This window comes from Capra hircus, chromosome 11, assembly GCF_001704415.2.
Source record: "Capra hircus breed San Clemente chromosome 11, ASM170441v1, whole genome shotgun sequence".
NCBI lineage: Eukaryota > Metazoa > Chordata > Mammalia > Artiodactyla > Bovidae > Capra > Capra hircus.
The window spans coordinates 6531092-6558049 of record NC_030818.1 but is presented as its reverse complement, the minus strand read 5'-3'; the positions used below and the strand labels follow the sequence as shown (position 1 = coordinate 6558049).

At 47.5% G+C, this 26958-nt stretch overlaps 1 protein-coding gene across 27 annotated transcripts in view; it reads right to left on the bottom strand.

The window, feature by feature from the left end:
* MAP4K4 (mitogen-activated protein kinase kinase kinase kinase 4) overlaps positions 5589 to 26958 on the bottom strand; it is a 149346-nt gene continuing 127976 nt past the window's right edge. For 14 of the 27 annotated variants that reach the window (XM_018054930.1, XM_018054933.1, XM_018054931.1 and 11 more), the window contains 11 exons: positions 26809 to 26929; positions 25653 to 25844; positions 23484 to 23601; positions 23033 to 23203; positions 21199 to 21342; positions 17652 to 17786; positions 14988 to 15088; positions 13297 to 13470; positions 12620 to 12779; positions 10691 to 10830; positions 5589 to 8924 (listed from right to left, as the gene is read on the bottom strand). In XM_018054930.1, coding sequence (XP_017910419.1) covers positions 8841 to 8924; positions 10691 to 10830; positions 12620 to 12779; positions 13297 to 13470; positions 14988 to 15088; positions 17652 to 17786; positions 21199 to 21342; positions 23033 to 23203; positions 23484 to 23601; positions 25653 to 25844; positions 26809 to 26929 — 1540 coding nt within the window. In that variant the 3' untranslated portion in view covers positions 5589 to 8840. The remainder of the gene's footprint in view (positions 8925 to 10690; positions 10831 to 12619; positions 12780 to 13296; positions 13471 to 14987; positions 15089 to 17651; positions 17787 to 21198; positions 21343 to 23032; positions 23204 to 23483; positions 23602 to 25652; positions 25845 to 26808; positions 26930 to 26958) is intronic. The other 13 variants (XM_018054941.1, XM_018054942.1, XM_018054951.1 and 10 more) reach the window with 3 other exon arrangements.

Sequence of the window (26958 nt, the reverse complement as noted above, 5' to 3'; positions counted from 1 at the left end):
GGGGTGCCATTGCCTTCTCCAACTAACAAGAATAAAAATGTGTAATTCTGAAAAGCTGGAGAAAGGAGTGAGAAAGGGGGAGTAAATTAGGCAAAGTCTTGTTTTTCTTAATAAGGAGTTAAACATTTACAAGGCTTCCCAGGGGGCTCAGTGGTAAAGAATCCACCTGCCAATGCAGGAGACACAGGTTCAATCCCTGGTTTGGGAAGAACCCCTGGAGAAGGGAATGGAAACCCACTGCAGTATTCTTGCCTGGGAGATCTCATGGACAAGTCTGGCAGGCTACAGTCCATGGGGCTGCAAAAGAGTTGAATACTACTTAGCAATTTAACAACAAATAAACATTTACAGTTGATAAATCAAGAGGCTTTTTTAAAAATTATAAAGTCTCTACCATGAAGAGTGCAGCATTTGTGCATACGTGGACTAACGGAACAAAACTGAAGATCCATAGTCCCAGTCACACACACAACTCCACCCAGCCTGAAGTGCAAACCCATCACGGACCCTGGAGGGAAGTGAGAGGCAGACACCTGGCTGCCTCAGGGTGAGAGGACCAATACAAGTCCTTGCAGGATTTCTGTTTCAAGAGCAAAAAACATCCGTTGTATCAATAAATGTACATATGCCAAGTAAACCACCAGGGTGTCAGCCCCTTGATTGCTTCTCATTAAGAACTTTCTAAAGAGGGATTAAGAAAAACACGGGCAAGTGATAGCCCATCTCCCCTCTGGGTGCTCTCTGTACTTCCCTCTGATCGCGGAACTTGGCTCAAGTAACTGTGCTCATCTTATGCATTTTTCACCATCCTTACTTTTCTTGTTTTTACTAACTTCTATAGAAGGGGGGTTCTTAAGCGTAGTCCCAGGCCAGCATCAGAAGCTTTATTGGTCAGGGCTTGCATTGGTCCTCTCACCCTGAGGCAGCTAGGTGTCTGCCTCTCATTTCCCTCCAGGGTCAGTGATGGGTTTGCACTTCAGGCTGGATGAAGTTGTGTGTGTGATTGGGACTATGGATCTTCAGTTTTGTTCCATTAGTCTACGTATGCACAAATGCTACACTCTTCACGGTAGAGACTTTATAATTTTTAAAAATGCCTCTTGATTTATCAACTGTAAATGTTTATTTGTTGTTAAATTGCTAAGTAGTGTTCAACTCTTTTGCAACCCCATGGACTGTAGCCTGCCAGACTGTAGCCCCTGAGACTCTCTGGCCCCACCTCAGAGCTCTTGAACCCGAAACTCTGGGCCTGGAATTTGCAATGGGTTCTAACAAGTCCTCCAGGTGACGTGGCACATGCTGGGCATTTGCTATAGGACTTAGGTGTCTACACCTGCAACCCTGTGGGTCCTTCTTCCCTCCTGAGCCCCACCCTGTCCTCAGGGTGCCTTGGGGTGCTCCATTGTTAGGGGAAGCACACTGATTGAAACCACCTACCCTGGCCAGGCACTTTAGTAACCATTCGCATGAGTTGTTTTATGACAGGAGATCTTGGTAAGGAATATGGAACTAATAAGCCACCACCAACTGGAAGAGTTCGGGAAAGGTCGAAAGGAGACACCGCGTGTCCGTCCACTTCCCGGAATCCCTCTCGCTAGCATCCATCCAGCTTGGCTGAACGATGCGTGCGCCACCAGGAAACTCTGAATTAGAGTGATTGGCCAGAGACCACCCAGAAACTAATCCCATCACCATGAAACCTGAGACTGCGAGCCACACGGCAGAGCCGTTCTCCGGGGTTCCCTTACCCTACTGCTCTCCACTCAGGTGCCCTTTCCCAATAAAATCTCGTTTTGTCAGCACATGCATCTCCTCGGACAATTCATTTCCAAGTGTTAGGCAAGAGCCCAGTTTCGGGCCCCGGAAGGGGTCCCCCTTCCTGCAACACCATGGCTGCAGGGTGGCCAGCATCTCTTTTCAATTCCTTATAATAAACTTCCTTTTGGAGTCTGAGCCACAACTGGCTCCCTTCATGTTACACAATAAGCTCAGCAGCAACACAGTGGCTCAAAGTATGGGGCTTCAGAAGCACTGACTGTAAGGATCAACTGTTTTGTGTATAAAATTAGTTATTCTGATGCAGATACTTCATGTTCAGTTTTATGGAGGTTACAAATATGTTCTCAGTCGAACTTGATGAACTGATCTTGGGGAAGTATCTTCTAAGACAAGAGTTTGGTCCTCCACAAGACGCCCTTACTTCTGGCAGATTCCAGGAGCATTCACTTAGGCTACACCCGGTTCACAACCACAAAGGCTTCAACATAAATGTTGTGCTGGAACGGCTGCATCTGAACTTCCAGAATGGTATCAAAGCATTTGTTGTTGTGTCCGACTCTTGACGAACCCATGGACTCCTCTGTCCTTAGGACTTCCCAGGCAAGGATACTGGAGCAGGTTGCCATTTCCTCCTCCAGGGGATCTTCCCAACCCAGGAACTGAACACACACAGGGATCTCCTGCGTCTCCAGTACTGGCAGGTGAATTATTTACCACTGAGCCACCTGGGAAGCCCATCAAAGCATCAGGAGTTTAACAAGAGGGTTGCACTTCAACAAAAGGGCGATTACAACCTGAACTCTCATACCTGCCCCACCCTGCATTCCAGCCACAGGACAGGGGCAGTCAAGAGGCATGGAACAGTTTGCTCTTGTTAGTCACTGGGGCCATACGCAAATGTGCCGTGATGCACAATGTTACAGTTACTACTGTTTCTCAACTTCTGCATGGGCTGCGTGCTTGTGTGAATCGCACAGTGGCAGGAATCAGGGTCTGGACACAAAGGTGGAATGGAGAACTTGAGAAGTGACTCGGAACTGAGATATGCTGGGCGAAATCCACAATTTCAGTCTTGGTGTGAAAAATAAAAAAAGTAAATGAATTTCTCTGTTCTGAGCGAGGTGGTCCAGTGATCCTAAGGCTGAAAGAAGGCAACAACAACAACTCTGATGAACGGGGGATGCCAAAACAAAGGACGACACAGACAGAGAGAGAAACGAAGCACACGCTACAACATGGTGAAGCTCCAGACATCCTGAGAAACCGAAGGAACCAGTGACAGACGAGTGACAGGGAACGCCCAAGAGGCAGGCCCACATCACGAGGGGGGACAGACTGCATGGCGTTCAGGAGCACGGGAGGGGGCGGACCAAGGGATGGCGGCAAAGGGGCACAGGCTGTCTTCTTGGGGTGATAACCACGTTTAGAGATGGAGTGTGGTGATGTATACGCAACTCTGAAGGACTAAAGGCCACTGAGTTACATGCACTCTTTAAATGGTGAACTGTGTGGCATGGATCACCTCCATAAAGTTGTCAATAAAAGAATCAAAGGCAGTATTTAATATAGTTTATTGTAGAAAAGCTGTTTAATACTGGTTTCCACAACAGGAACTAGCAGCGCTGCGTGACTGATGCTCCATCCACGTCATCTCTCTGCAGCAGGACTCCTGAGGGGAGAAGCTGCCAGAAGCGTATAATTCAGACCATAATAAAAACAACAATCTCGTGCTGGACCATTGACTTCAAATTTCCTGTAACCAATGAAACTCGGAGATAAGACCTAGGCATCGAGGTCCCACAGTGTCTTCGAAAGAAGCCAAGTTTCAGCCGATGGGGCTGGTGGTCTGCTCCAGGACTGGGTGGTCCGAGCCTGGAGTAGGTGGGGCTCACAGCCCTCCTGGGGCCTAGCTGCCCCAGGGCACTTCCTCACAAGCCCCATGCCACAAAGGGGCCTGGCTTCCTCTTCAGATGAACATCAGAGGTTTCATTTTAAGCTACTAAAGCGGACAACAAGGAAATTAGAGTAGCAAACCAGTGAGGACCAATCGCAGCTCAAATGCGGGCTCGGTGACTCGGTCATGTGACCCCATGGACTGCAGCCCCACCCCTGCTCCTCCGTCCATGGGATTTGCCAGAATACTGTCATATGCTGGGTCTGTATATAGATACAAACAACGAACAAGGCAACATCGGGCCATCATCAGGGAATCAGAGAGAAGTGAGGTGAACTACGAGCACAAGGAAGTTAGGTCAGACAGAGGCAGAGGTGGAAGAGAGCCAGGCAGATTCTGAAACGCACATCCCACACGATATGAGCATCTCATAGTGAAGGGGGGCCGGGCCAGATGTGAGCATCTCCTACCTGAACACCTGCTACTTCCCTCCTGGGAAAATGGTTTAATTCCTTAGCCATTTTACTTTGCAAAACACAGCACCTGCTTCTGCTAAAGTGAAGCATGGGCATTGTTTAAAAGGGATGACTTGACCACGGGACCTCCTGTGAGACCCCCACCAATGGAGGGAAGCTGGAACAAGGGCTCAACAACAGACCACCGGAGGTTTATTCCTCGTCACCCACACCAGCTGCAATAGACGAGGAGGAAGGTAACTCGTTCATTTGGTGGCCTAGGTATTTCCAAGTTTATTTTCACCTTAGAGCAGGAACGTGTTTCTAGCATGAAGCAGAGAGGAGTTAGTTGACCAACACGTGCAATTGATGATGAAGTTGCTTGGCTGCTGCTGCTGCTACTGCTAAATTGCTTCAGTTGTGTCCGACTCTGTGCGACCCCACAGACGGCAGCCCACCAGGCTCCACCGTCCCTGGGATTCTCCAGGCAAGAACACTGGAGTGGGTTGCCATTTCCTTCTCCGATGCATGAAAGGGAAAAGTGAAAGTTAAGTTGCTCAGTCGTGTCTGACTCTTAGCAACCCCATGGACTGCAGCCTACCAGGCTCCTCCGTCCATGGGATTTTCCAGGCAAGAGTACTGGAGCGGGGTGCCATTGCCTTCTCCGAAGTTGCATGGCTACTCCTCCCCACCTTGGGGGCTCTGGCAAAGTGCAGACACCCACGGCTGACCTGGGATGTACCCAGTGTGGAATGTTCCTGCCAAGCTATGGGGCGGGGGTGTACGGGTGTTGATGGAGCACATCCACGGCAGGGCAATGATGACTTCGCACTGGAGGAGCTCCAATGATCAGGCTTAGGTTCTTGTTTACGCACCAATTTGAGAAAGGGTTCCTTCCAACGTCCAATTAGCTACAGAACAGATAGCATGCACCTTACTTCTTGATTCAATTCAGGCTTGGAAAAACAAGCCGGTTTCTTTCTAAGAAGCTTTTGCTTTTGGCTTCAGGAACATGGCCATCAAGAGCTCACTATCAACTTCATTTTAAGATTTTAAATGAAGTATTTATTTATTTGGCTGTGTCAGTTCTCGGCTGCCCTTGTGGCACAAGCGTTTCCTTCGAGTGGGTTGTTTCAGCTCTGCACTTGAGGCACAGAGGCTTAGTCACCTCGCGGGAAGTGGGATCTTCCTGGACCAGGAATCAAACCCATGCCCCCTTCAAGGGAGCTGGATTCTTAACTACTGGACCCCTAGAGAAGCCCCGCATTCTAAGATCTCTGAACAAATGTTTGCCGCTTTTGTAACTTGTGCCTGGGAATGCCCTGGGCCACGCCTTTCAGGGAGGTGGCGAAATCTGGGAGCTGCTCACTCGGGCCTTGGGGTGGCACCGGGGAAGGTGGATCCTTATAGAAAGTGAACATTCTGCAGGAACAGAATATATTTGAAACTCATGCCACATGAAACAGGTGTCACTTTTACTTTATTTAAGGACAAAAAAAGGGGAGAAGAGGGACCACAGTCATTTTCATAATACACAGAAGACAAGTTAGCACTGAAACAAGGCTGCGTACTTGCCACCAGTCTGCTTCGCAGTTCTGATTAGTAAACTTAATGCAGCTCGTCATTTGCATTACCGTTTAGCAAATTTATAATTGGCAAAATTAGGGATTATGAACCATCATTTAAGTGGACTACAACTAAAACCAAAGCCTAAATAACCCATAAAAAAATCACTTAAAAATAGACCATAAATATGTGATGCCCATTAGTGTAACAAAACTATTTTTTGTAAACATTTTCTTCAACACAACATGTGCATGAGAAAAAGTAAAAAAAAAAAACCAAAAAAAAAAACAAAAAAACTGCACTCGATATAGAGACTCCGTTTTAAATACAGAAAAGTATCACTTATTAAAGCTTCAACTAAACCTAGAGCCATACTGGTATTTTGTTTGGAAGAGTTGTCATGGTTTTCTAGGTTCCATATTTAGTGGTATCGGCACAATACTAAATTCTCCTGCTAATTTTGCCATCTTGGCACTTGAGTGAAGTCACTACCCTGTTAGGAATGAAATGGAGAGAGCCTGCCATCTTCCATGGAGAAAGCTAACCCGGCGCCTGCTCGAAGCTGTAGCAATCTAAGTTGGTCTGCACGGTGGGAAGGCCAAGGAGGGAGGGACATCCCAGACAAGGCAGGAGGCCCCAGGCATCCAACCAAGGGACCAGTGGCTGGGTGGACCTCGGTCAGCCAAGCCCAGTGACGGATTCAACCACGTTCAGCTCCCACACCACACCACCAGTTGCTGCCCAGGTAGGACAGGCCCACGCTGACCTGAGCTTGGAGCCCATCATCCTCAACCATTTTATATCTTTCATGTTGGTATCAGAAGTTTAGTATTTTTTTGAAAGACACCTGCCCAACTTGGCCTTTCGCTGAAGTCATGGGAGGGGCTACAAGTGACCCAACTATGCAGTCCGTTCTCCCCCTGGTGCACGTGTCTGCTGGGGCACATTTCGTCTCCCGTCAAAAGCCAACCCAAGAAGGGAATCACCAGCAGTAATGTGGCAAGGACTGCAGCCCCGCATTGATTGGTCTGGCCAGTCTCAGAACTCCTGCCAAGGGCGGGATTAGTGCCCAGATCTTCCCTCCTTGAAGTACAAATGGCCAGAACAGAACTGGTTCTTTCTGCCTTAGATGCCAGCACTATGCTGAAGTCAATACGCATGGAAAGCCTGTTTCCCCAGCCTGAATCCTTCCAACATGGAAACAGGTTTTCTCAGCAGGTGCTGCTGTGGTGGGTGTACGTGACCAGCTGTTGTTTCTGCATTTGTGAGCCTGTGTACTCTTCACTACATTTTTGAAATTCAAAGGAGCCTTTGGCAAAAATGCTGACCCAGAAGAAAGAGAACAACAGGTCAAAGCAGATGCCAAACGGGATACGGCTTTGGGGGTGGGGGCAGACTCAGCAAACAGGTGCAAGTGATTGTTAATTTCTTGGGGCGGAAAACCTCCATTTTGATGTCATAAAAGCAAATTCACCATGGAGGAGGAATAAGCCCAGGCCACACCGAGCTTTTGTTTGGTGAGTGAGATTCCCATCAGAACTCTGCCAGAAGACAGGCAGATGGCTGAGCCACCCTTTAACAAGTAATCAATATAACCAACATGCTCAGAGGAAGCCAGTGACCAGAAGCCATGAAACCAATTATTACCCAAGACATTTATTACAAATGTCATGAACATATTCATAAAGTAAAACTGGTTTAAAAAACAGAGAGCGCGCACAGAGAGAGCGAGCAAGGGAGAGCACTCGAGAAGCCAGGGCTCTGATATCACACCCGAAACGCAGGAAGATGCTATCTTATGAATGAGCAGTATTAACTACATTCTTAAAATAGTTTTAGTGCATTGCATTTTTAGAAAAAGGGAAACACCCCCGGCCCCAAGGAAAGGTTCCGGCAACACTGTCAACAGTTTGCGGGGTTGTCCCCCATATGACCACCTGTCTGCAAACTCCGAGCTGAGAACAGCGAGGCCCCGTGTGCTGCGGGCAATGGCCGCCTGTCCATCCACCACCACCACTGATGAACCTGGTGGAAAACAACGTGATCTGCTTTCTCAGCTCAGAAAGCAGACGTGCCCCTCAGCGGACAAGCCTCATGGCTGTTTCCCACCTTCGGGGACAATTTCTCTTGTGCCTACTGAGACGTGACAAAATAACAGTCAAACTTCAATTGGATCGTTTTGGTATTAAGGTTAATGTTTTCCTCCAAAGACATAGAAACTAAACCACCTCTTAATGCATTAAAAACAATGAGGTAGGCGAAAAAATAAACACGTGGTTGAAAAAGATTTTTTTTCCCCTCTGCAAGTGCCGATCGTGGTGAAACTGCTGTTGCACTTCCAGGTTTAAACAAAAATTAAACCTTTGACCGAGGCAGCGCTAATACTGTCACACAACAAGGTTCTGGGCAGGATACAAATGCACACCCTTTCTTTTTCCTTTTTTTTTAAAAAGAATCATCTGCACGTGATTTTAGGCAAAACTTGGTACACAGAAAAACAACTGAGTTCTTGGCCAAAAAAAAAAAAAAAAAAAATTCCCAAGAAACCAAATGGGTCCCTAAACCCACCCACCCGCCTCCCAAGCCCCACCCACAAAAAAGTTTTCCTAGTAACTGTGTCTTTCACATTTTATAAATATTAACTTCTTAAACCTGCACCTTCTTCTTTGTCCACATATGGTCACATTACAAAAAAAAAAAAAAGAAAATGTCAATTAAATACGTTGTTAATGTTACTATATTAAATCTGCTCTTGGCTTCAGCGACCTGCTCCTCCGAGCGCAGGTTTACACCTGCCAACCCCCCCGCCGGCGTCTGGTCTCCACCCGCAGACGCTCCAGGATGGAGCTGCAGACAGGCAACGCTGGAGCTGGAGGGAATGCGCATGCGTTCTGCCCGCCGCTCCATCCCAGCACGGATAGCACCCGATGGCAGTCTCAACAGCACCAGCTGCGATGCAGCCTCGATTTATTTCGAACAGGACAGGAAGAGAATGGGGATGAACTGGTAAGAGCGGGTGGGGGCGGGGAGGAGACCCCGCCCACGCGGCCCGGGCAGCTCCGCGCTCCAGTTGCCAGGATCTCCGGGTTCTCGTGGTCGGGTTCTCGTGGTCGACACCTCCGGGGCCGCAGCCTAGCCCGCCACTCCTACCAGCTCAGAAGAGAGGTCCTGCCGAGAGTCATGAAGTAAACCTGGCTGCTGCCCCCAGACCGGACCGAGGCGAAGAACACCTGCAGGGGAAGAGGGGGAGAGGGGTGAGGGGGACCCCGAAAGCCCGGAGGCCCCTCCCAAAGGAAATCTGGGGTGATGTCCGCTCGTCAGCACGGAGCCGGTTTTCATCTCCACTACGAGGGCTTCTCTGGAGGCTCAGACGGTAAAGAATCTGCCAGCAACGCAGGGAGACCTGGGTCAGGAAGATTCCCTGGAGCAGGAATGGCAACCCACTCCAGTATTCTGGCCTGTAGAATTTCATGGACACAGGAGCCTGGTGGGCCTCCAGCCCAGGGAGTCACAAAGAGCCGGAGGAGGCTGAGCAACTAACATTTTCTTAACTTAGAGGAAGACTCCTTAGCCAAGAGGTGACTCTGTGCACCCCGTGCCCTATTGTGAGAACACAGAGGAAACAAGGGGATGTTTCCCAAACTGGATCACCTGTGCTCACCCCACCCTTAACACCTTCTGAAAGATCAACGTGTTTGGCAAACTCAGTGATCAGTGGGGAGGCGGCTCAGCAGCCTTGTTTTTCTTTTAAAAAATGAAACTGAAATGTCTTGGTTATTTCATAGGACTCTACTGTCAAAAATATATATAATTTAGTTTTGTGCCTTTTATTAATAAACCCTGATGGGTGTGACATCAGGAATGATTAAAACAATTTTTTTAATGCCTGAAGTTCAAAGAATACCGTGGTTATGGCTCCACTGAACATACTTAGGAAAATGTAAACCCCAAAGCTGGTTAGCTCTGAGGTTGTGTGGATTTCCAAGGTAAAAGATTTGGGAGATATTATGTAGGTCAAATGCACCAGCGAATGAGCCAGAGGACTGGCCTGCAGGAGGAAGTGGGCTGGGGGGATGTGGACAGAGTAGGCACCTAGTTGGGCAGGAGGCCCACCTGCCAAGGGGAGATGACAGCTCTTCTTCATCCTAGAAGTCAACCTGAGGTCTGGTGACTGAAAGGCTTAATGTATTTCAATGTGAAGCAAGAGGTGGAAATGTTTCTAAGGCTGTAGTGGGCTGCCTCAGGTAGTCGTATTTTCATCCAAGTGACAGAAGAGAGAGAAATCTAAGCTTAGAAAAGGCCAGAGGGGTCAACACCCTTGGCCAGCTGTCTGCTCCACTCCAAGGCTGTTTGGGGAGGAAGGGAGTCCTGGAGAAGAAAACGATGTGGCCAGTTCAGAAAAGCAAAGGTTTTAACTTGGGCTTTGATGCTCTGGGGTCTCACAGGTTTCACCTGTAGGCAGCACTCCGGCTTTTGCATAAAATAATTTCTCCTCTTAGGCACTTATGCCAGGAAAACAATGCAGTTGTGTTAATACTCGAAAGACGGACTAACAAGTGGTGTATTTCATGCATATATCAGGAGAAGGAAAATTTCCCCTATTACTTAAATGTGTACGAGGGTTCTTTCGAATCACCAAAGAGTTCCATCCATCTAAACTGGGAGCTTTAACCTTTTCTATCCCTAAACTCAACACAGCCTGGACAGGCCACCTAATGGCGGGGGCGGGGCGGGGGGGGAGGAACCTCAAAAGACAACAAAAACACAACACAGAATGATTTCTGCAGAGATAAACATGTCCACCCCCTCAACAAAAACAAAACAAAATATATCCTGACCTCCATTAATGGGTCTAAAAAGGCACTACTGAAAAGTTCCTTGATAAAGTTATTTCAGAATCTATCGAAATCCCAAGGAAAGGCTTCACAGAACTGCATGGAAAATAAACCACTGCTGAAAGATAACATCTAAAAAGAATCCCTAAGGAGACTGTTACCTTGTCATTGCGTTCACACAAGAATTTCAGCCTTTGAGCCCTTTTGTGCATAAACACGCCATCCAAGTGGCCAGTTTCCACAGATCGGATCTCTATGGCCTTTTCTCCCCAGCCCATCGTCTGATTGGATCGAATATATGCTTTTTGAGAGAGGAAAACACATATTGTTAAAGATGAGGAAACAGCCATGGAAAGAAGCTGCTCATTTTTCACACACACACATACATACACACATACACCACCCCTCTAAACAGCTGGCAGTTGGAGGTTTTTGTAAGAGAGGGGTCCCCAACCTCTGGAATATAATGGCTGATGATCTGAGGTGGAGCTGATATAACAACAGAAATAAAGTACACAATAAATATAATGTGCTTGACTCACCCCCAAACCATCCCTCCTCTCCTACGGCTTCCAGGAAACTGGTCCCTGGTGCCAAGAAGGATGGGGACCACTGATGTAAGGAACTCTACACGTGCAACATTGTGGGTCATCCTGGAAGGTGATGTTTTAAATTATCAGCTGAGTCTGTTGATGCCTCCGAGGAGGACATGCTGGAGCATTACCCCCAGTCCGTGTCCATAGTTTGGCTTATACTTTCCTCACGCCAATTACCAGGGAGAAGAAAAGGCAAGTGGACAGAGCCAGAGACTTGGCTGCTCTAAAACCAAAGTAGTTTGGGGAAATAAACTTGGAGTCAACAGGGTTCCAGACGTCAGTCTTTAGGACATGCGCAGGGAAGGTCAGAGGCTGTGTGTGGACTGCGGCTGGACCATGAGATCGCCACAGCATCACTCACCCTCCTGTTCCCCTCGCCTTCCACCCATTAGTCACAACTCCATCTGTCTTACTGTCCCTGGCTGCCTTGGATTAAACAGAGGACTGTGAAGACAGAGCTTTAAGCAGTGATTCCTTGGGGCTTCTCTGGTGGCTCAGTGGTAAAGAATCTGCCTGCCCATGCAGGAGACGTGGGTTCGATCCCTGATCTTGGAAGATCCCACATGCTGTGGAGCAGCTAAGCCTGTGAGCCCCAACCAGAGCCCGTGGCTCACACACCCTAGAGCCTGTGCTCCACAACAAGAGAAGCCTGCACACCACACAGGGAGAGTAGCTCCCACTCGCCACAGCCTGAGAAGAGCCCACGCAGCAACAGAGACCTGCTGCTGCTGCTGCTAAGTCGCTCCAGTCGTGCCCGACTCTGTGTGACCCCAGAGATGGCAGCCCACCAGGCTCCCCCGTCCCTGGGACTCTCCAGGCAAGAACACTGGAGTGGGTTGCCATTGCCTTCTCCAATGCATGAAAGTGAAAAGTCAAAGTGAAGTCGCTCAGTCATGTCCGACTCCTAGCGACCCCATGGACTGCAACCTTCCAGGCTCCTCCGTCCATGGGATTTGCCAGGCAAGAGTACTGGAGTGGGGTGCCACTGCCTTCTCCAACAAAGACCTAGCACAGCCAAAAAGAAAATAAATTTATTTTTAGAAAAAAGATGGGGAAGAGCCAACTCATTAGAAAAGACCCTGATGCTGGGAAAGATTGAGGGCTGGAGGAGAAAGGGGGCAACAGAGGATGAGATGGTTGGATGGCATCACTGGCTCAATGGACATGAGTTTGAGCAAGCTCCAGGAGACCGTAAAGGACAGGGATGCCTGGCGTGCTGCAGTCCATGTGGCCGCCACGAGCTGGACATAACTTAGCAACTGAATAACAAAATAAATAAATTGATTAAAAAAAAAAACTATTAAGATTTTGTCCTAACATAAGACTATGACACATCACAGTCTACAATCCACCTTTCCCACCACCTACTGCCAACCACTCTGTTAAATGGTCAAACGGTCTGAACACCATGTAACACCAGTATCTGAAACAAACACATCCGCAGGAAAGGCCCTACTTTAACAAACACGACCGCTTCTGCTCAGGGACACGTACCTACAGACGTCGGCATCTCTCCCCACTGCAGAACCACATCCTTGGTGATCCTCCCGTACGTGTTCACGTAAACCCCTTCATCTTCATAGCACACTAGGAGCTCCATGCCGTCCGTGTTGGGGAGGATGATGATCGCGTGGGGCTTGATGCTACACTGGATCTGGAGAAGGGGGACAGAGCACAGGGAAGCACGTCAGCGGCCACCTCTCCTCCTGCACACAGGCTTAACAAGCATGTCTCGTGCAAAGGCACTGGCTCAGCTTCCTGGTGGTAAATACAGCAACTCGACAACACTGTGGAGAAGCCACGTGATGTCAGATGTATCTGAAAGTCTACCTCTGACACGCCCTATACACTGCTCATTCACATCTCCTGAGGCCCCTGGAATATATTTGGACTATGGGCTCCATTTAATACATTACATTCCTCTAAGCAGTCTCACCCCATGGCTGTCCTGACCTGCCAGCAGATGCCCCCTCCCATCCCGTGTTAGTGAAAGCAGGGCTAGGCCAGTCTCAGGAGGGCTTCAGACACAGGAGCAGAGAAGCTACTGAAGAGGGCACGTCACTGAAATACTCACCCCCACTGCAAAGGGGAAGCGAGGAGACCCTGCCCGTGTTAGTGCACTGAGCAGAGCAAAGAGAAAAGTCAAAACAAAATGAAGCCAGTCAACCAACCATAGAGTGTGGGTTCTTTCTTACGTGTGTTGGTAGGTAAATGTCATAGACCGATCCCGAGTCCACATCAACAGCATGGAATCCAGCACAGGATCCATAGATCACCTTCAGCCTCTGGCCTTCCTCAACAGTGAGATCCACCAGCAACGGCTTGTGCACCAGCTCGCCAAACGACTGCAAAGAAGCAGGCGAGAGGCAGCAGGGAGATGAGCGGAACTTACGTCTGACGGTTCCAGCTGGAGAAGCCAGACCTAGGCCCTCAGTCAGTCAATGACTGAACCACCCTGGCGAAACGCGTAAGCAGAACTGCTCCCCACGGTGAGTCTTGTCTTTGCTTTTATCTGTTAGCAGCAACTACTCCAATGCAGACGAGGGAGAGAGAGAGGAGCAGTGCCAAGAGACACATGTGGAGAATTTCATCAGTGTCTCACAGTCATCCCAGCCTCTACAGAGCTACTCAAACTTCCACTCTAACTCTCCAACTCGTTTACCAGTGGTAGTGAGAGGCTACCATGCACTGTAACAGCCTGGGTGGCCTGCAACGTCAATCCCTGTAGCTCACGAGAGAGCTCCGAATAAACTATTTATTTATAAAACAGAGAGTACAGTACTCGGTCCACGAAGGTGATTAAGATCAGATCTCAAAAGATAATTGTAACTTGACAATCAATTGCTTTTAGTCAATAATATGTGGCTTTATTTTAAAGCAAATATGATAACCCCACTTATCTTGCTTTACTGAAGAATCAAATAATAAGCTATCTAAATGTCAATTTTCCTGATAATGAAGGCCTACCCTTAATATGTCAAAACTATTTTAAAAAATAAGTAAACAATCATTAAAAAAAAAAAAAAATCTTAATTTCTTACCCTGCACTAAAATAGGCCCAGGGGTAATGCTTAAAGTTTTGTGTCTAATATCAGAAATGTTTATTAAGTGATTTATAATATCTAGTGTCATAGTAGTATCATTTTTAACTAAAAAATATATAAAATTTGTATCTAGTGCAGTCTAGAATTACAAAAACATTTTAAAAACACCCACAAAATAACTGCCAATTTTTTACTACAGTATTTTTCTTGAAACAAAAAATAGTATACTATACATATTTTATTAATCACTATGTCATTAAGAATTTCTGTAACTTCACTTTAATTAGTCCTCTGTTGAACAAATATACCTGGAAGCTGACTACTGCTGATAAAAAATTGCAAGTGAAAGTCACTCAGTCGTGTCCAACTCTTTGTGACCCCACGGACTATCTATATAGTCCATGGAATTCTTCAGGCCAGAATACTGGAGTGGGTAGCTGTTCCCTTCTCCAGGGGATCTTCCCAACCCAGGGATCGAACCCAGGGCTCCTGCCTTGTAGGCGGATTCTTTATACCATCTGAGCCATCAGGAAAGCCCATGAATACTGAAGTGGGTAGCCTAACCCTTCTCCAGGACATTTTCCCAACCCAGGAATTGAACCGGGGTCTCCTGCACTGTAGGAAGATTCTTTCAGCTGAGCTACCAGGGAAGCCCATGGTATCATAGACATATACATATATTTCAATTTTGATTCCTTGGCTTGTTGTCCCCCTTCTAACAGCACAGTTTTAAATAAATGATCAGCCGACTTATTCCCTGGCTCTAGGTCACACTGTGCATGGCTGATACTATTCTTAAGCGCACTTAACGTTATTACCTTAAAGGCCATGAATTTGTGATATGGCTTGGGTGCCCACGCATAGACTTCCACAGAGCTCTTCAAAGCAATAACCAGAAATTTGATCCTTTCATATTTTACTGAAAGAGTAAGAAGAGCAGGTCAGTATCACGGTGGACCTCTCAGTCCCTTCTGCAAACTCTGCAAACATGCCCTTCCCTGTCGATCCATTCAAACCAGTGAAAGAACAATGCTGAGAGGTCAGGCACTGGTTCACTTTCCAGATTCATGAATATACATTCAGGCTGTCCCCATCCTCCTCAATGTTGTGCTAGACTCCACCCCATACCCTGGTTATTATCAATGAACAATTTCAGTGCTGCTCCTACCGTTCTTAGTATTTAATAATTAAGGATAGCGTCGACCTTTCCACCCTGTTGTCCGGAGGACTCAGCATTCATTCCAAAGGATAATGATGTGATTTATCAGCCAAGAGGCTCCTGAATATCAGCAAGAGGGCAAATCTTCCACGTGGGCTTTCCTGAGTCCCATGTGGAGCTTACGGATGGAAAAACTATGACAAAATACTCATCAACTGAATCTGAATTCTGTTTCTGTGTATAAGACCAAGTATCGCTTTACAGCACTCCCAGCTATAGAGATAGTAGTAATTGGTAGGATTCTACATCGGATTCTACATCCTGTACCAAAAGTAAAGAAACTCTCTCTGTAACTTCATACTTATATATGAAGGCCTTCTTTACACAGCTGTCTCAGTTCTCTGACAGCCAGCATGTCTGCTAAGAGCAGATACCCAGATGGCCCTGGCCACACCTGACTTATTGGCTGGTGTGGACCCCAGTGTCTGCACAGCCGCTCTAAACCACAGCACCGCTTGATCCTGACTTCGACCGTGAGACTCAGCTTGTTGACTTGGTAACTCTCCTGGTTAAATTCCACGTGTTGTCACTATTCAAATGCATCACAGGACTATGATGATACAGACGATTCTAAGAGGCCATCCAGTGCTGATGGGACAGAGTTTTCCGTGACGGTGGAAAGGTTTTATGTTACATGGGGCTATTGGACACTTGGAATGCACTAGTGTCACTTAAACCTTAAAGTTTACCTCACGTTAATTAACTTACAAATAAATTTAAATACCCACTCCCACGTTCCCTGTTCTTGATGGCAACCATACTACACAGCACACGTCTGGGTCAACTGAATAATACTTTGACCACCTGATGCAAAGAGCTGACTCATTGGAAAAGACACTGATGCTGTGAAAGATGGAAGGCAGGAGAAGGCGGCAGCAGAGGTTGGATGGCATCACCAACACAATGGACATGTGTCTGAGCAAATTCCGGGAGCTGGTGAAGGACAGGGAAGCCTGGCATGCTGCAGTCCACGGTGTTGCCAATAGCTGGACACGACTGAGCGACTGAACAACAGAAGTCTTAACATAACAAATGAACGCTTGTGATTCGTCCTATATGAACGACGGGCCTGAGTGAGGGTGGACATTCTGTCCTGGGGAAAAGTCCAGCTCAGTCTAACACATCTGCCCTCGCTCCCCTGTGGGATCATCTGTTTAGGGACATTTCAGCTGTTATGAGCCAGTTCATCACATTCAGCCTTAGATGATTCCAGCTACCACTCTCAACAAGGAAAAATGGTACAGAAGACCACAACACAGAAAATCCTAAGCCCCAAACCTGCACCAATCCCGCACCTGCAGGATCACTCAGAATCACTCAAATAGCAGGGTGGCACTCACACTCATTAGTAACCAGTGACCTGAGGGCTGTGAACAGATTACATCAACAAGATGACAACACCAAGGACTGGAATATCCCTGAGAGCAGAAGCACTGACCCGGAAGAACAGAAAACACGGAAGCAGAAATCAACATCCAGTAGGTCCCTCACATCCTCAGTCTTAAATACACAGAGAAACCAGTTGCTCATCTTCTCAACTTTCCATTTCAAATGCAATTAGAACACATCATCTCACTCATAAAACTGTAACTGGGCTAAGCACCATCGTTCCTCCTTAATTTCCAATGTTAATTGAGCCAGTATGTTGATTTTTTTTTTCCGCAACACACACAAAAAATGTATTTTGGTTTTTTTCTTGTGAAATCTTATGAGAAGCATGAATGTTGCAGAGAAATGAACAAAAAAGTTGCCACAAAATGCTGCCTGGCCAGCAAGATTCCTTCCTCAGTGACGAGCACAGTAGCTGTGCACAGCGCATTTTATTCAAACCGACAGGCCAAAACTCTTTAGGCAAACTCTCAAACGTTCCATCAGTGGCTGCCAAGGACCCACAGTGCTTCGAGTGAGAACCAGCTTGCAGGACCAAGGAAGAATCCAAGGGGCCTGGCGTTCTTCAGGCAATGCTTCCTTAATGAGGTTCCTCTGAACCCCATCTTACAGAGAAGAATGTGGACTGTCCAAGGTCAGGGTGATGGAGGTAGGGGATGCCTGAAGGGAACCTGATCATGATTCAAATGGAGCCCTGCAGACCTCAGGAGTAGAAGGTGCTTCAAATGAGCTGGGAGTATCAGAGACAATGAGCAGGAGCATCAGAGACAGGTTTCTCACTAAAGAAACTGAAGCTTCAGAAACACATACATTTTACACAAAAGATAAACTGAACCTCTGAAAAACAGAGCCCCTGCAGCCGCGGCGGACTTACCAACTTTATAATGCACGCAGCCTTCCAGGTCCCCCACTGTCGTCCAGCCCTGCTTCTTCTCAACCTCTGGGTCGTTGTGAAGTATTTTATTTCTTAACCAGGACAAATAGTAGACACGTAACTTATCCTTTTTGCCTAGCAAAACAAATAATCAGTACTTTACATGCATATTCAAAATTAGGTATCTTTGTTAACAACAGTAATCAAAATAAACTGCAATAAACAATAAATACCATCCCCTTCCCCCACCGCAAGGGAATCGTTTTGTATTGGTTTCACTAGAAACTCAAATGAAGCTATTAGGTCATCTGATTCTTAAAACCTTCTGGAGTAACTATGGTTTCCCATTTAAGAGCACAAAAGGGTTTCACAGATCACCCAACTTAGGGACTTCAGTCCAGCAAACGGCAAGCCATAAACTAATGGACACAACAGAGAGAGCTAATAGAAGACTCCTACCCAGAACATGTGAAGCACTCCTATATGTCAATTAGGAGAGAGAGAACCTAGCAAGCAAGATCAAACAAGTCAACCCTAAAGGAAATCAACCCTGAATATTCACTGGAAATTCTGATGCTGAAACTCCAATACTTTGGCCACCTGATGCAAAGAGTTCCCTCACTAGAAAAGACCCTGATGCTGGGAAAGACTCAAGGCAAAAGAAGGGGGCAGCAGAGGATGAGATGGTTAGATATCATCGCCAACTCAATGGACATGCGTGCATGCAATGCTAAGTAATTTCATTTTGAGCAAACTCCGGGAGATAGTGAAGGACAGGGAAGCCCGGCGTGCTGCAGTCCATGGGGTGGCAGAGAGTCGGACATGACTTAGCGCCTGAACAACTGCAAACCTAGCAGAAGTATTGAGCAAGCACCCAGGGCAGACAAAAGAAGTCATCACATTAATTCATAAAAAGGTACTCGCTCTCAGTTGTCCGAAAAGGCTACACACTGCATGAGCCCACCTAGGACATTCTGGAAAAGGCAATAAAGAGCAAAAAAAGCTCAGGTGTTACCATGGGCTTTGAGGAAGGGATGGAGCACAGAGGATTTTTAGGGTGATGCAACTTGTCTGTATGACAGATAAAATTATGCATGTGTTCAACCCAGAGGACACACACACACACACACACAGAGAACCTAAACTGTGGATTTCAGCTAACAATAATGCATTAACACTGGTCCATCCACTGTAACAAATGTCAGAGAAGAGGGGAAACTGGAGGGGGCCCATATAAGACTGTCTATACTTTCTGGTCACTTTCTCTGTAAACATGAAACTGCTCTAGAAAAAAAGTGAGACACAAAAGAAGTATTTTTGCCATTTATTTGAGTTCAGTTCAATGAAGGCAAAAAAACAGACATCAAACCATACCTAGTATATACTAAGGTGTTCAAAGTCAGGACAGCGCTTCCTCAGGTGGGGGGAGAGGGGTGTGTGTGTGTGGGGGGGTGTGCGTGTGTGTGTGTGGTGGGTGGGGGGGTGGGTGTGTGTGGGGTGGGTGGGTGGGTGGGTGGGAGGGTGTGTGTGTGTGTGTGTGGTGGGTGGGAGGGTGTGTGCGTGTGTGTGTGTGTGTGCATGTGCGTGTGTGCGCGCGTGTGTGTGCACGCGTGTGTGTGTGTGTGTGGTGGGTGGGTGGGTGGGAGGGTGTGTGCGCGCTGTGTGTGTGTGTGTGTGTGCGCGCGCGGTGGGGGTGGGGGGTGGCGGGCGATGATGGAAGCAATGCAGGAGCGCCGTGGGTGGGCGGAGGAGCTGGGGGCTACACGATGGCTACCTGTGACTCTTCCTGGGCCTGTAATTATTCATAATCTGTGCACTTTCTGTATTATGCCTTACACTTCAACACAATCTTAAGTTTTGAAGAATTTCTGAATGTGGGAAGACAAAGACAAAGACAACATTGTTTTACGTACACACAGTGTTTTATTCCCACACTGTGAGATACATTTATAGAAATGAGAAGGAAATATATTAAAAAGTTATATTAAAAAGTTAACAAGAACTATCTCTCAGATAGTGATTACATTTTCTTTTTCCTAAGCTTTTTCTCCTCGTTTTTGCAGTTTCCTACAATTGACATGTTATTGCTTTTATGATTTTGAAAACCAATGAAAGCTATAAAAATACAAAAAAAGTGGCCCCCCAAAACGGTATCAGTTGATTACTGATCCACACAAACCACCTTGCTCACTGGATCACAAAATGAAGTTTTAACCATTTTCAGCTGCAGATTTATTTTCCCTCCAATTCGAAAACCTATTTTCCATCAGCACTCAAGTCTTAAATGGTTGTTTCCTCATTTAAGTAGGAGATGGATGGTGAAATTTTTGCATTTCAACAGACATCTTACTTAAAACCAAAAATCGATTTGAAAACTAAAAATTATTGCAAGAAATCTGTTACATACAAATAAACACAACAAGTTTGAGTTAGTCGACAATTAAATCAAAATCACTGTGGGTAATGAGGAGACAGGTCTTACATTTCTGCATACTCTTTAACCCCAGCAAAAATGCAGATTAGGACGTTATGATCCAGGCAACATGGCTTCACATGCTGAATGGTTAAGTGAGTTACCAAGACACTTATGAAAATGTTTACAGGAGAGGGGAGAAAAGGAATAAATGGAAGTTACAACAGAATTAAATAAACTTTAGTGTCACCCATGCAGAGAAACATCTCGTAGCCGCACAGAATGGCTATCAGGAAGGAACACGGAAAAACCACCTACAGGTTTGGACAAACGAGAATGGCAGGGACACAGCTCAACTTCAGGACCGGGGGTGCCAAGCGTGAGTAGACGCGGACTGTATGGACAGCAGTGGATCACACATCTGGTGAAACCATCTCGTCAGTATACGGGCATCATAGTGTCCCCTCAACATGTTGCATGACTGTTTTTATATATTATATTATACTATTTTATATTTTTATTCTCAGCATGTATATGCTTACAAGACTGGAAGTCAAAAAGTGAAGTTAACAGTTTCTTTGGATGAACTGATTTTACGACTTATTCCTCCTCTTTGCTCTTCTGCAGTATTTCTTACTTTCTGCAATCAACAGATATGATTTATACCAAGAAAAATGCTCCTCCTAAAAAGAAACTCAGAGCAAGTGCTGACAGACATGGGAAAAAAACCCCAAACGATGGTTTTACTGGCCATGGCAAAGAACAGTTCTTTTTGCATCAGAGAGTCCTGTGGGAACAAGTGGACACAAACCCACACCCTGACCAGGACAGGCTGCGGGCGTGGCGGCGAGGTGGGGATGGAGCGGGCGGGCGGGCAGGGGGTGGGTGGGATGGAGACATGGAGCAGGAAGCACAGGAGCGGGCTCCAGGAGAGCTCAGAGGAGCCCCACCCCGTCGCAAGTGCACACAGTGGGTCCCGTCTGAATACGCTTTCCTATCACATTATTATAAAATCATGCTATGGTTCTATTTTTGAGCCATCACTTGGGAAAACGAGCTCACTCAAGCTCCATGTGTGGAAGCACCACACTTTTAAACAGTGCTGGTGGCCTGCTCTCCCAAACCCACACTTACCAGATATCGTCACTAAGACGTTCAAGCCTTCCAGGACGTCCATCTGCTGAAATCGCCTTCTGTTGATCAGAGGATACACCTTCCCTTGGCCACTTCTGTCCAGCAGCATCAGGCCACTCTCGGTACCCACCAACAAGTTCACCCCTATGTCAAAGACACAGAAAGACCACAATTTTACACTGTGCATGGCAGATGGCCTTGTATGGAACAAACAGTGCCACCTCTCAGGATAAGAGTCCTTTCCTCAAGTCACCCACAAACAGAGATGCTTAGGATGTGTGCGCTCAGTCACTCAGTCATGCCTGACTCTTTGGGACCCCCATGGACTAATAGGCCGCCAGGCTCGTCTGTCCGTGAAATTCTCTAGGCAATACTACTAGAGTGGGTTGCCATTTTTTTCTCCAAAGCTAAGGATAGTCAGAGCTTAAAGTACCCAAACTGCAACAAATCACCATGGAGGGGAGAGGGTGGAATATTCATTTACACATTAATATAAAAAGGATCTAAGCGGGCAATGAGCTTGCTTCACACCTGATCCTCCAGCTTCAGGGTCTTCCTCAGTAGCCCCAGAACATCTGAGCCCACCATCTCCTAGGTACCACAGACTCTCCATCTTAGCTATACTATTGGACAGACAAACCTTTGTCCAATGTCATGATCCCCACCTGCTTCCTTCAACATCTGTCTCTGCTCGGGAAATCTAGAACGAGCCATACACAGCCCCCTTAGTCTCTAACAGGTTGTGATCACCCCGGCATCTATCACTCAGTTTCAGGTTTTCTTAAAGACCATCCTCCATCATCTTTAAGAAACAAACAGCTGCATTTGGTCCTCGGTCCCTCTTTTCTTAGAAGCAGTATGTATCAGGCACACCCCAGCTCCTTCTCCCCAGCCGTGTCCCATCTCCCTCCCCATTTTCCCACACCTGCTCTGGCTTCCCCCAGTGGCTCAGGGGTTAAGAATCTGTCTACAACTCGGGAGCCATGGGTTGGAGACATGGGTTCGATTCCTGGGTTCGGAAGATCCCCTGGAGAAGGCAATGGCAACCCACTCCAGTATTCTTGCCTGGGAAATCCCATGGACAAAGGGACCTGGGGGGCTACAGTCCACGGAGTCACAAACAGTCGGACACGGCTGAACAACTAACACTTTCACCAGGGACGTGTCAAACAGATGCTAGTGAGAAGGTGCTGTATAGGACAGGGAGCTCAAGCCTGGTGCTCTGTGATGACCTAGAGAGGCAGGGTTGGGTGGGAGTAGTGGGGTACTGGGTGGGCGGGGGGAGGAGAGGGAGGTTCAAGAGAGAGGGGACATACGTATAATAATGATTGATTCTCACTGCTGTATGGCAGAAAGCAACACAATATTATAAAGCAATTTTCCTCCAAGTAAAGAATACATTTTTCAAAAAGGTCCACATCAAAAACACAACAAAAACAAAACAAAACCCCTCAAAGCTTCACTTAGATGCCATCTTAAGCCACAAAGAGTCAGGAAAGACTGTTAAACTGAAACATTTAAAGAAAAGCAATTTGACAGATTTCTTCATTCTCCCTATAAATATGGGCCAAATCAAATGCCTTTCTCTCCTTTTTTATACGAGGTGATGGAGATGAGTCACTCTGTCCAGTACATGATGGCTGAAACAAGGGCAAGTCTGTGTGCCTGCAGGATTCCATGGGACAGTGTGCGCAAGGGATGTCAAGAGTCTTCCACCTCACCCACGAACAACGCTCCCCAAACCCCCGAGACATCCCAAGCTGTACTTCTCCAAATGACCGGTCCACCCTTGAGAATAAAAACAGAAGCGTTCGAATGGCCCAGAGACACCTACCCCACAAGGCAGCGCACAGGATCTCGGAGTTAAACCTCTTCTTGTATTTGCGAATCTCTGGGGTGTCGCTCTGGGGCCGAGTATTGGTGGGATTGACATTGACCACTGAGCCCTTCCGCGTAGGATCTTGCCTCATGGCCTCGGGTCTCATTCCATCACAGGAAAACCCCACTGAAACATATGACACTGGAATTACTTCTGTCTCCATGGGGGCTGGGCCTGCTCCCTTCCCCAATATGCATCCATGAAAGATTCATGTTGAGATCCACTCTTTGCCGAGGAAGAGAAACTCGTAAGAAACAGACGTGAAAAACTGACTATGGTGCTCATTGCAAAAAGTGCCAGTGGGGTGTGCATCTGGCCTGCCGACCACCACCACACATGCTCACCAAACCAAACAGAGTGAGAAGTACCCTGCTGGTGGCTGCTTGCTTGCTGCTGTATTACTTACCCACAGAAGTCACTGTTGTCCCGCTAGATGGAGAAATCTGTAGTAATCTGGGGTCTATAAAAGGTGTAAAGGAGGAGGAAGATTTGTGTTTCTGGAGTGTGTTACTAGCGGACTGAGTCTGCAATGTAAATTTCAGTCGTATTAATACAATGACAGTTAAAGAACAAACACAGAACATTTCAACCCACTGCTGCACTGCTCTGCTTCCCAATACAGAAGGCGGATCCCCTTCCTTCTGCCCCCACCAAATGCTCTGCAGGCACCTCTGTGTGCGAACCCCACAACCCCTAATACAGGCTATTTAACCAGGAGCCAAAGAGAGCAACCCCTCTTTCCAGAAACATCATTCCGGTAAGACAGAATGTGCAAGCTACCAGCAACATCTATACTTCACAAGCTCCTCGGGTTTTTAATAAATGATCATAATGAAAACTCCTAAAGAAAGTTGGAAATGTGCTGATCTCAATTCATCCGTTTTTGAGTTTGTTCTCCTGCCCCCCAAAAGTCCAATGAATGTATGCTGGAATACCGACAAATCTTAAGTCTTATATCGCTTATTTTAAAGTGAGCCTCTTGCCAGAAACTACAGAAGCTTCGGCCACCATCGTTTTAGGTGTATCATCAACTCCGTATCAAACAGCGGGGCTCATTAGTGAAAGGCGCAAAGGCATATTCTTTTGCTCTTTTAGGAAGAGGAGTGTTTTGGTTAATAATGTAGCTTAAGACAAAAAAAAAAAAGAAAACACAAAGAAAGTGAAACAAATTGTTAAGTGGAAATGTAATGACAATTAAAAACAAACAGAAATATAAACTTGCCAGTTTAGTGAGTTAAGGGTTATTGTACATACTGTACATTAGAGCAAAATGGAGCCAAGTCTAAACGTAAGAAGGAATGTAATTGTAGGTGGGGTATATAAGTGGAGGGAAAGACATGTCTGACCACTTCGTTTGTCCTATAACCGTTTCACTCCCCGGGGCAGCTGAATCATGAGTCTTGCAGCCAGCCCCCTCAACCCCCCCTGAGCTCCCCACTTCCCACCTGGCACAGCTGTCTCCTGGCAGGCTTTGCGCCTGAGCACTACCCCCCATCCCCGGGTCTACAGCTGGGGCCCATCCACCCAGTGGCAATCAGGCTGATGCTGAGCCTGCCTTAGAAGCCACTGATTTCCCCTGGGTCCTCAAGGGGCGAGGATTATTCTAATAAGAACGAAAACAGGAGCAGGTGGGCAGGCCAGCAGCTCAGTGCTTACACAGACAAGATCAGCTGAAGCCACATGCTACTGCAACCGTCAACAAAGGCATTTAAGCCACACCTCCCATGAAGACGGTCAGTCGTGTGACTAGGGATGGGGCCCATAGTGAACTGTCACTGCGCTTGGGGCCATGACTGTCTCCCTAGGACAAAGAGCCACCCAACCAGCACCCAGACTGAGACCACAGCCACGTCTTCCAACAAGCACACAGGAGTTCCCATTCAAACGCTGAAATTAAAAGCACACTCGGTTCTCTGCCCTTCTTGTTTAATATCTTAATTTTCTAGGTTTCCCCCCAAAAGTATCTGGCCTCTTAAACTATGAGTGATTGTAAATTTCAAGGACAGAAACCCTTTCAACAAGGCTGGCAAAAATAAATAAGAGTAACCAACCAATAATACCTCTCAAAAAAAAAAAAAAAAAAATCCAGCCCTTTTTGAGGGAATTTCCTGTACAAAGAGACACATTTGTCCTGATAAGGCCAAATCTGCTCAACCAAATGTTTCTGTGTTTTATTTACTGGATATAAAGAATGAAAAGGGCAGATTCCACAAAGGACTACCAGAATTTCATGCCAAATACATAAAGGATCTGAGAATACAACAATTGTTTTATTTAGACTTTTTTTGAAAAAACGAACTGAATCAGAAAAGCCATGCAACTACTTATCTAGGGAAAAGCAAATGGTGAACTGGCAAGTCTGGAGGGCAATCGCTCTAGGGTTAAGGGGTCTGCATACAGACCTGAACATGTTACTGGGGGTGGGGGTGGCGGGGTGGGAGAGAAGGGGAGGTGACCGAAGAAGGCGGGCGGGGAGGGGAGGTGAGGGCAGGGCGTGGGAAGGTCTCTGCAAACTAGCTCCTAAGCGGTGCTGGTCTAACCCTGGGAGAGCAGCCAGCTGTGGTGCGAGACATACCTCATTAGTAGTGAGCTTGTCCTGGGGTGTCTGTGGGGACATGGTGGGTGTCGGCTGGCTGGAGGATGGGGAAGAGGAGGTGGAGGAAGTGGAGGAGGAATGGCTTTGCTGTAAGAGATCTGGCAAGAGGTGAATGCGACCCGCAAAGCCATTGCTCTCATGATGGCTGGCGCGCTTTTGGTCAACTGCACTCTGCAGAGAAAAAGGCACACTGGTCTCGCTCAGCACCGCTGACAATGCCGAAGACCCTACTGACCCTGCCTGCTGCGGTGCTGGGTGGCTCCACAAGCTCTGCCGAGTCATCAAGGCAAGACTGGAGGGCATCAGCTGGGTCTGCTCCCACCTCCTCGCCAAGTGCCTCGGCTGAGCCAGCGGAAGCCACGGCAGAACCCACGCCACGCTGGCTTATCTGCCATGGGAGCTGGTATTACCAAACTACTGGCTTGTCTCCTTTCTTTCCAAATCTCTCTAAAGCCTTAAAAAGCGCACTGTAACTCCTCTGAACTCTCATCTTTCCTGGGCCACTTCCCGCCTTCCATCCAAATGTAGTGCCAGAGCATGAAACACAGTCAGGGAGAGGCCTGCAGTTCTAGACAGGAGCCCTGCTCTGCTTACACGAGAAGAGCATCACTTTCCTTCCCTCTAAGCTACGAAGTAAACAGGCAGTTGTAAAACTTGGTAGCCCAGAAGGAGCACATCTCAGGGGGCACAGGTTAAATATTCCACATAGGAGACTACACCCGAGCACAGAGCAGAGACCGCCCCCCTAACCCCTTTGGCTCCAGGAGGCTCTTGGCTCCCAGGCGGCTCCTGCCTACCCCAGCCGCTCCCGCCTCAGCCTCACAGCCTCTCGGAGCCAAGAGCTCCGTGCACACCTCCCAGCTGCCCTGCTTCAGACACAGACTGTGGGGCTCACGTGGGGCTGGGAGGGGGGCTGCCACACAACATGCAAGGAGGGCAGGATTGGGGGACGCTGCCGGCCGCCCTGGGGGTGTGCAGCACACGCCTGCCTCCCACACCCCAGCCCCGCTGCCCTCCAGGCCTGGTTAACGTGAGAACAGATGACGATGCAGAAAAGCATGAGTGAGTGGATGAGCAAGTGGGTTAATGACCACAGGAGCAGCTCGGCCTCTAACCGCGCGGAGCACAAGGGTACCTGGCGGACGATCAGCGTGCCCTCTTTGGACGGGGTCAGGGCTGGTTCACTCTCCACGTCGTCATGGACAACCATGGTTTTCACGGACTCCGTTTCACCGTTGCTCAAGTTCAGAGATGATCTGTTGAGACACAATCCAGACGTGAGGGG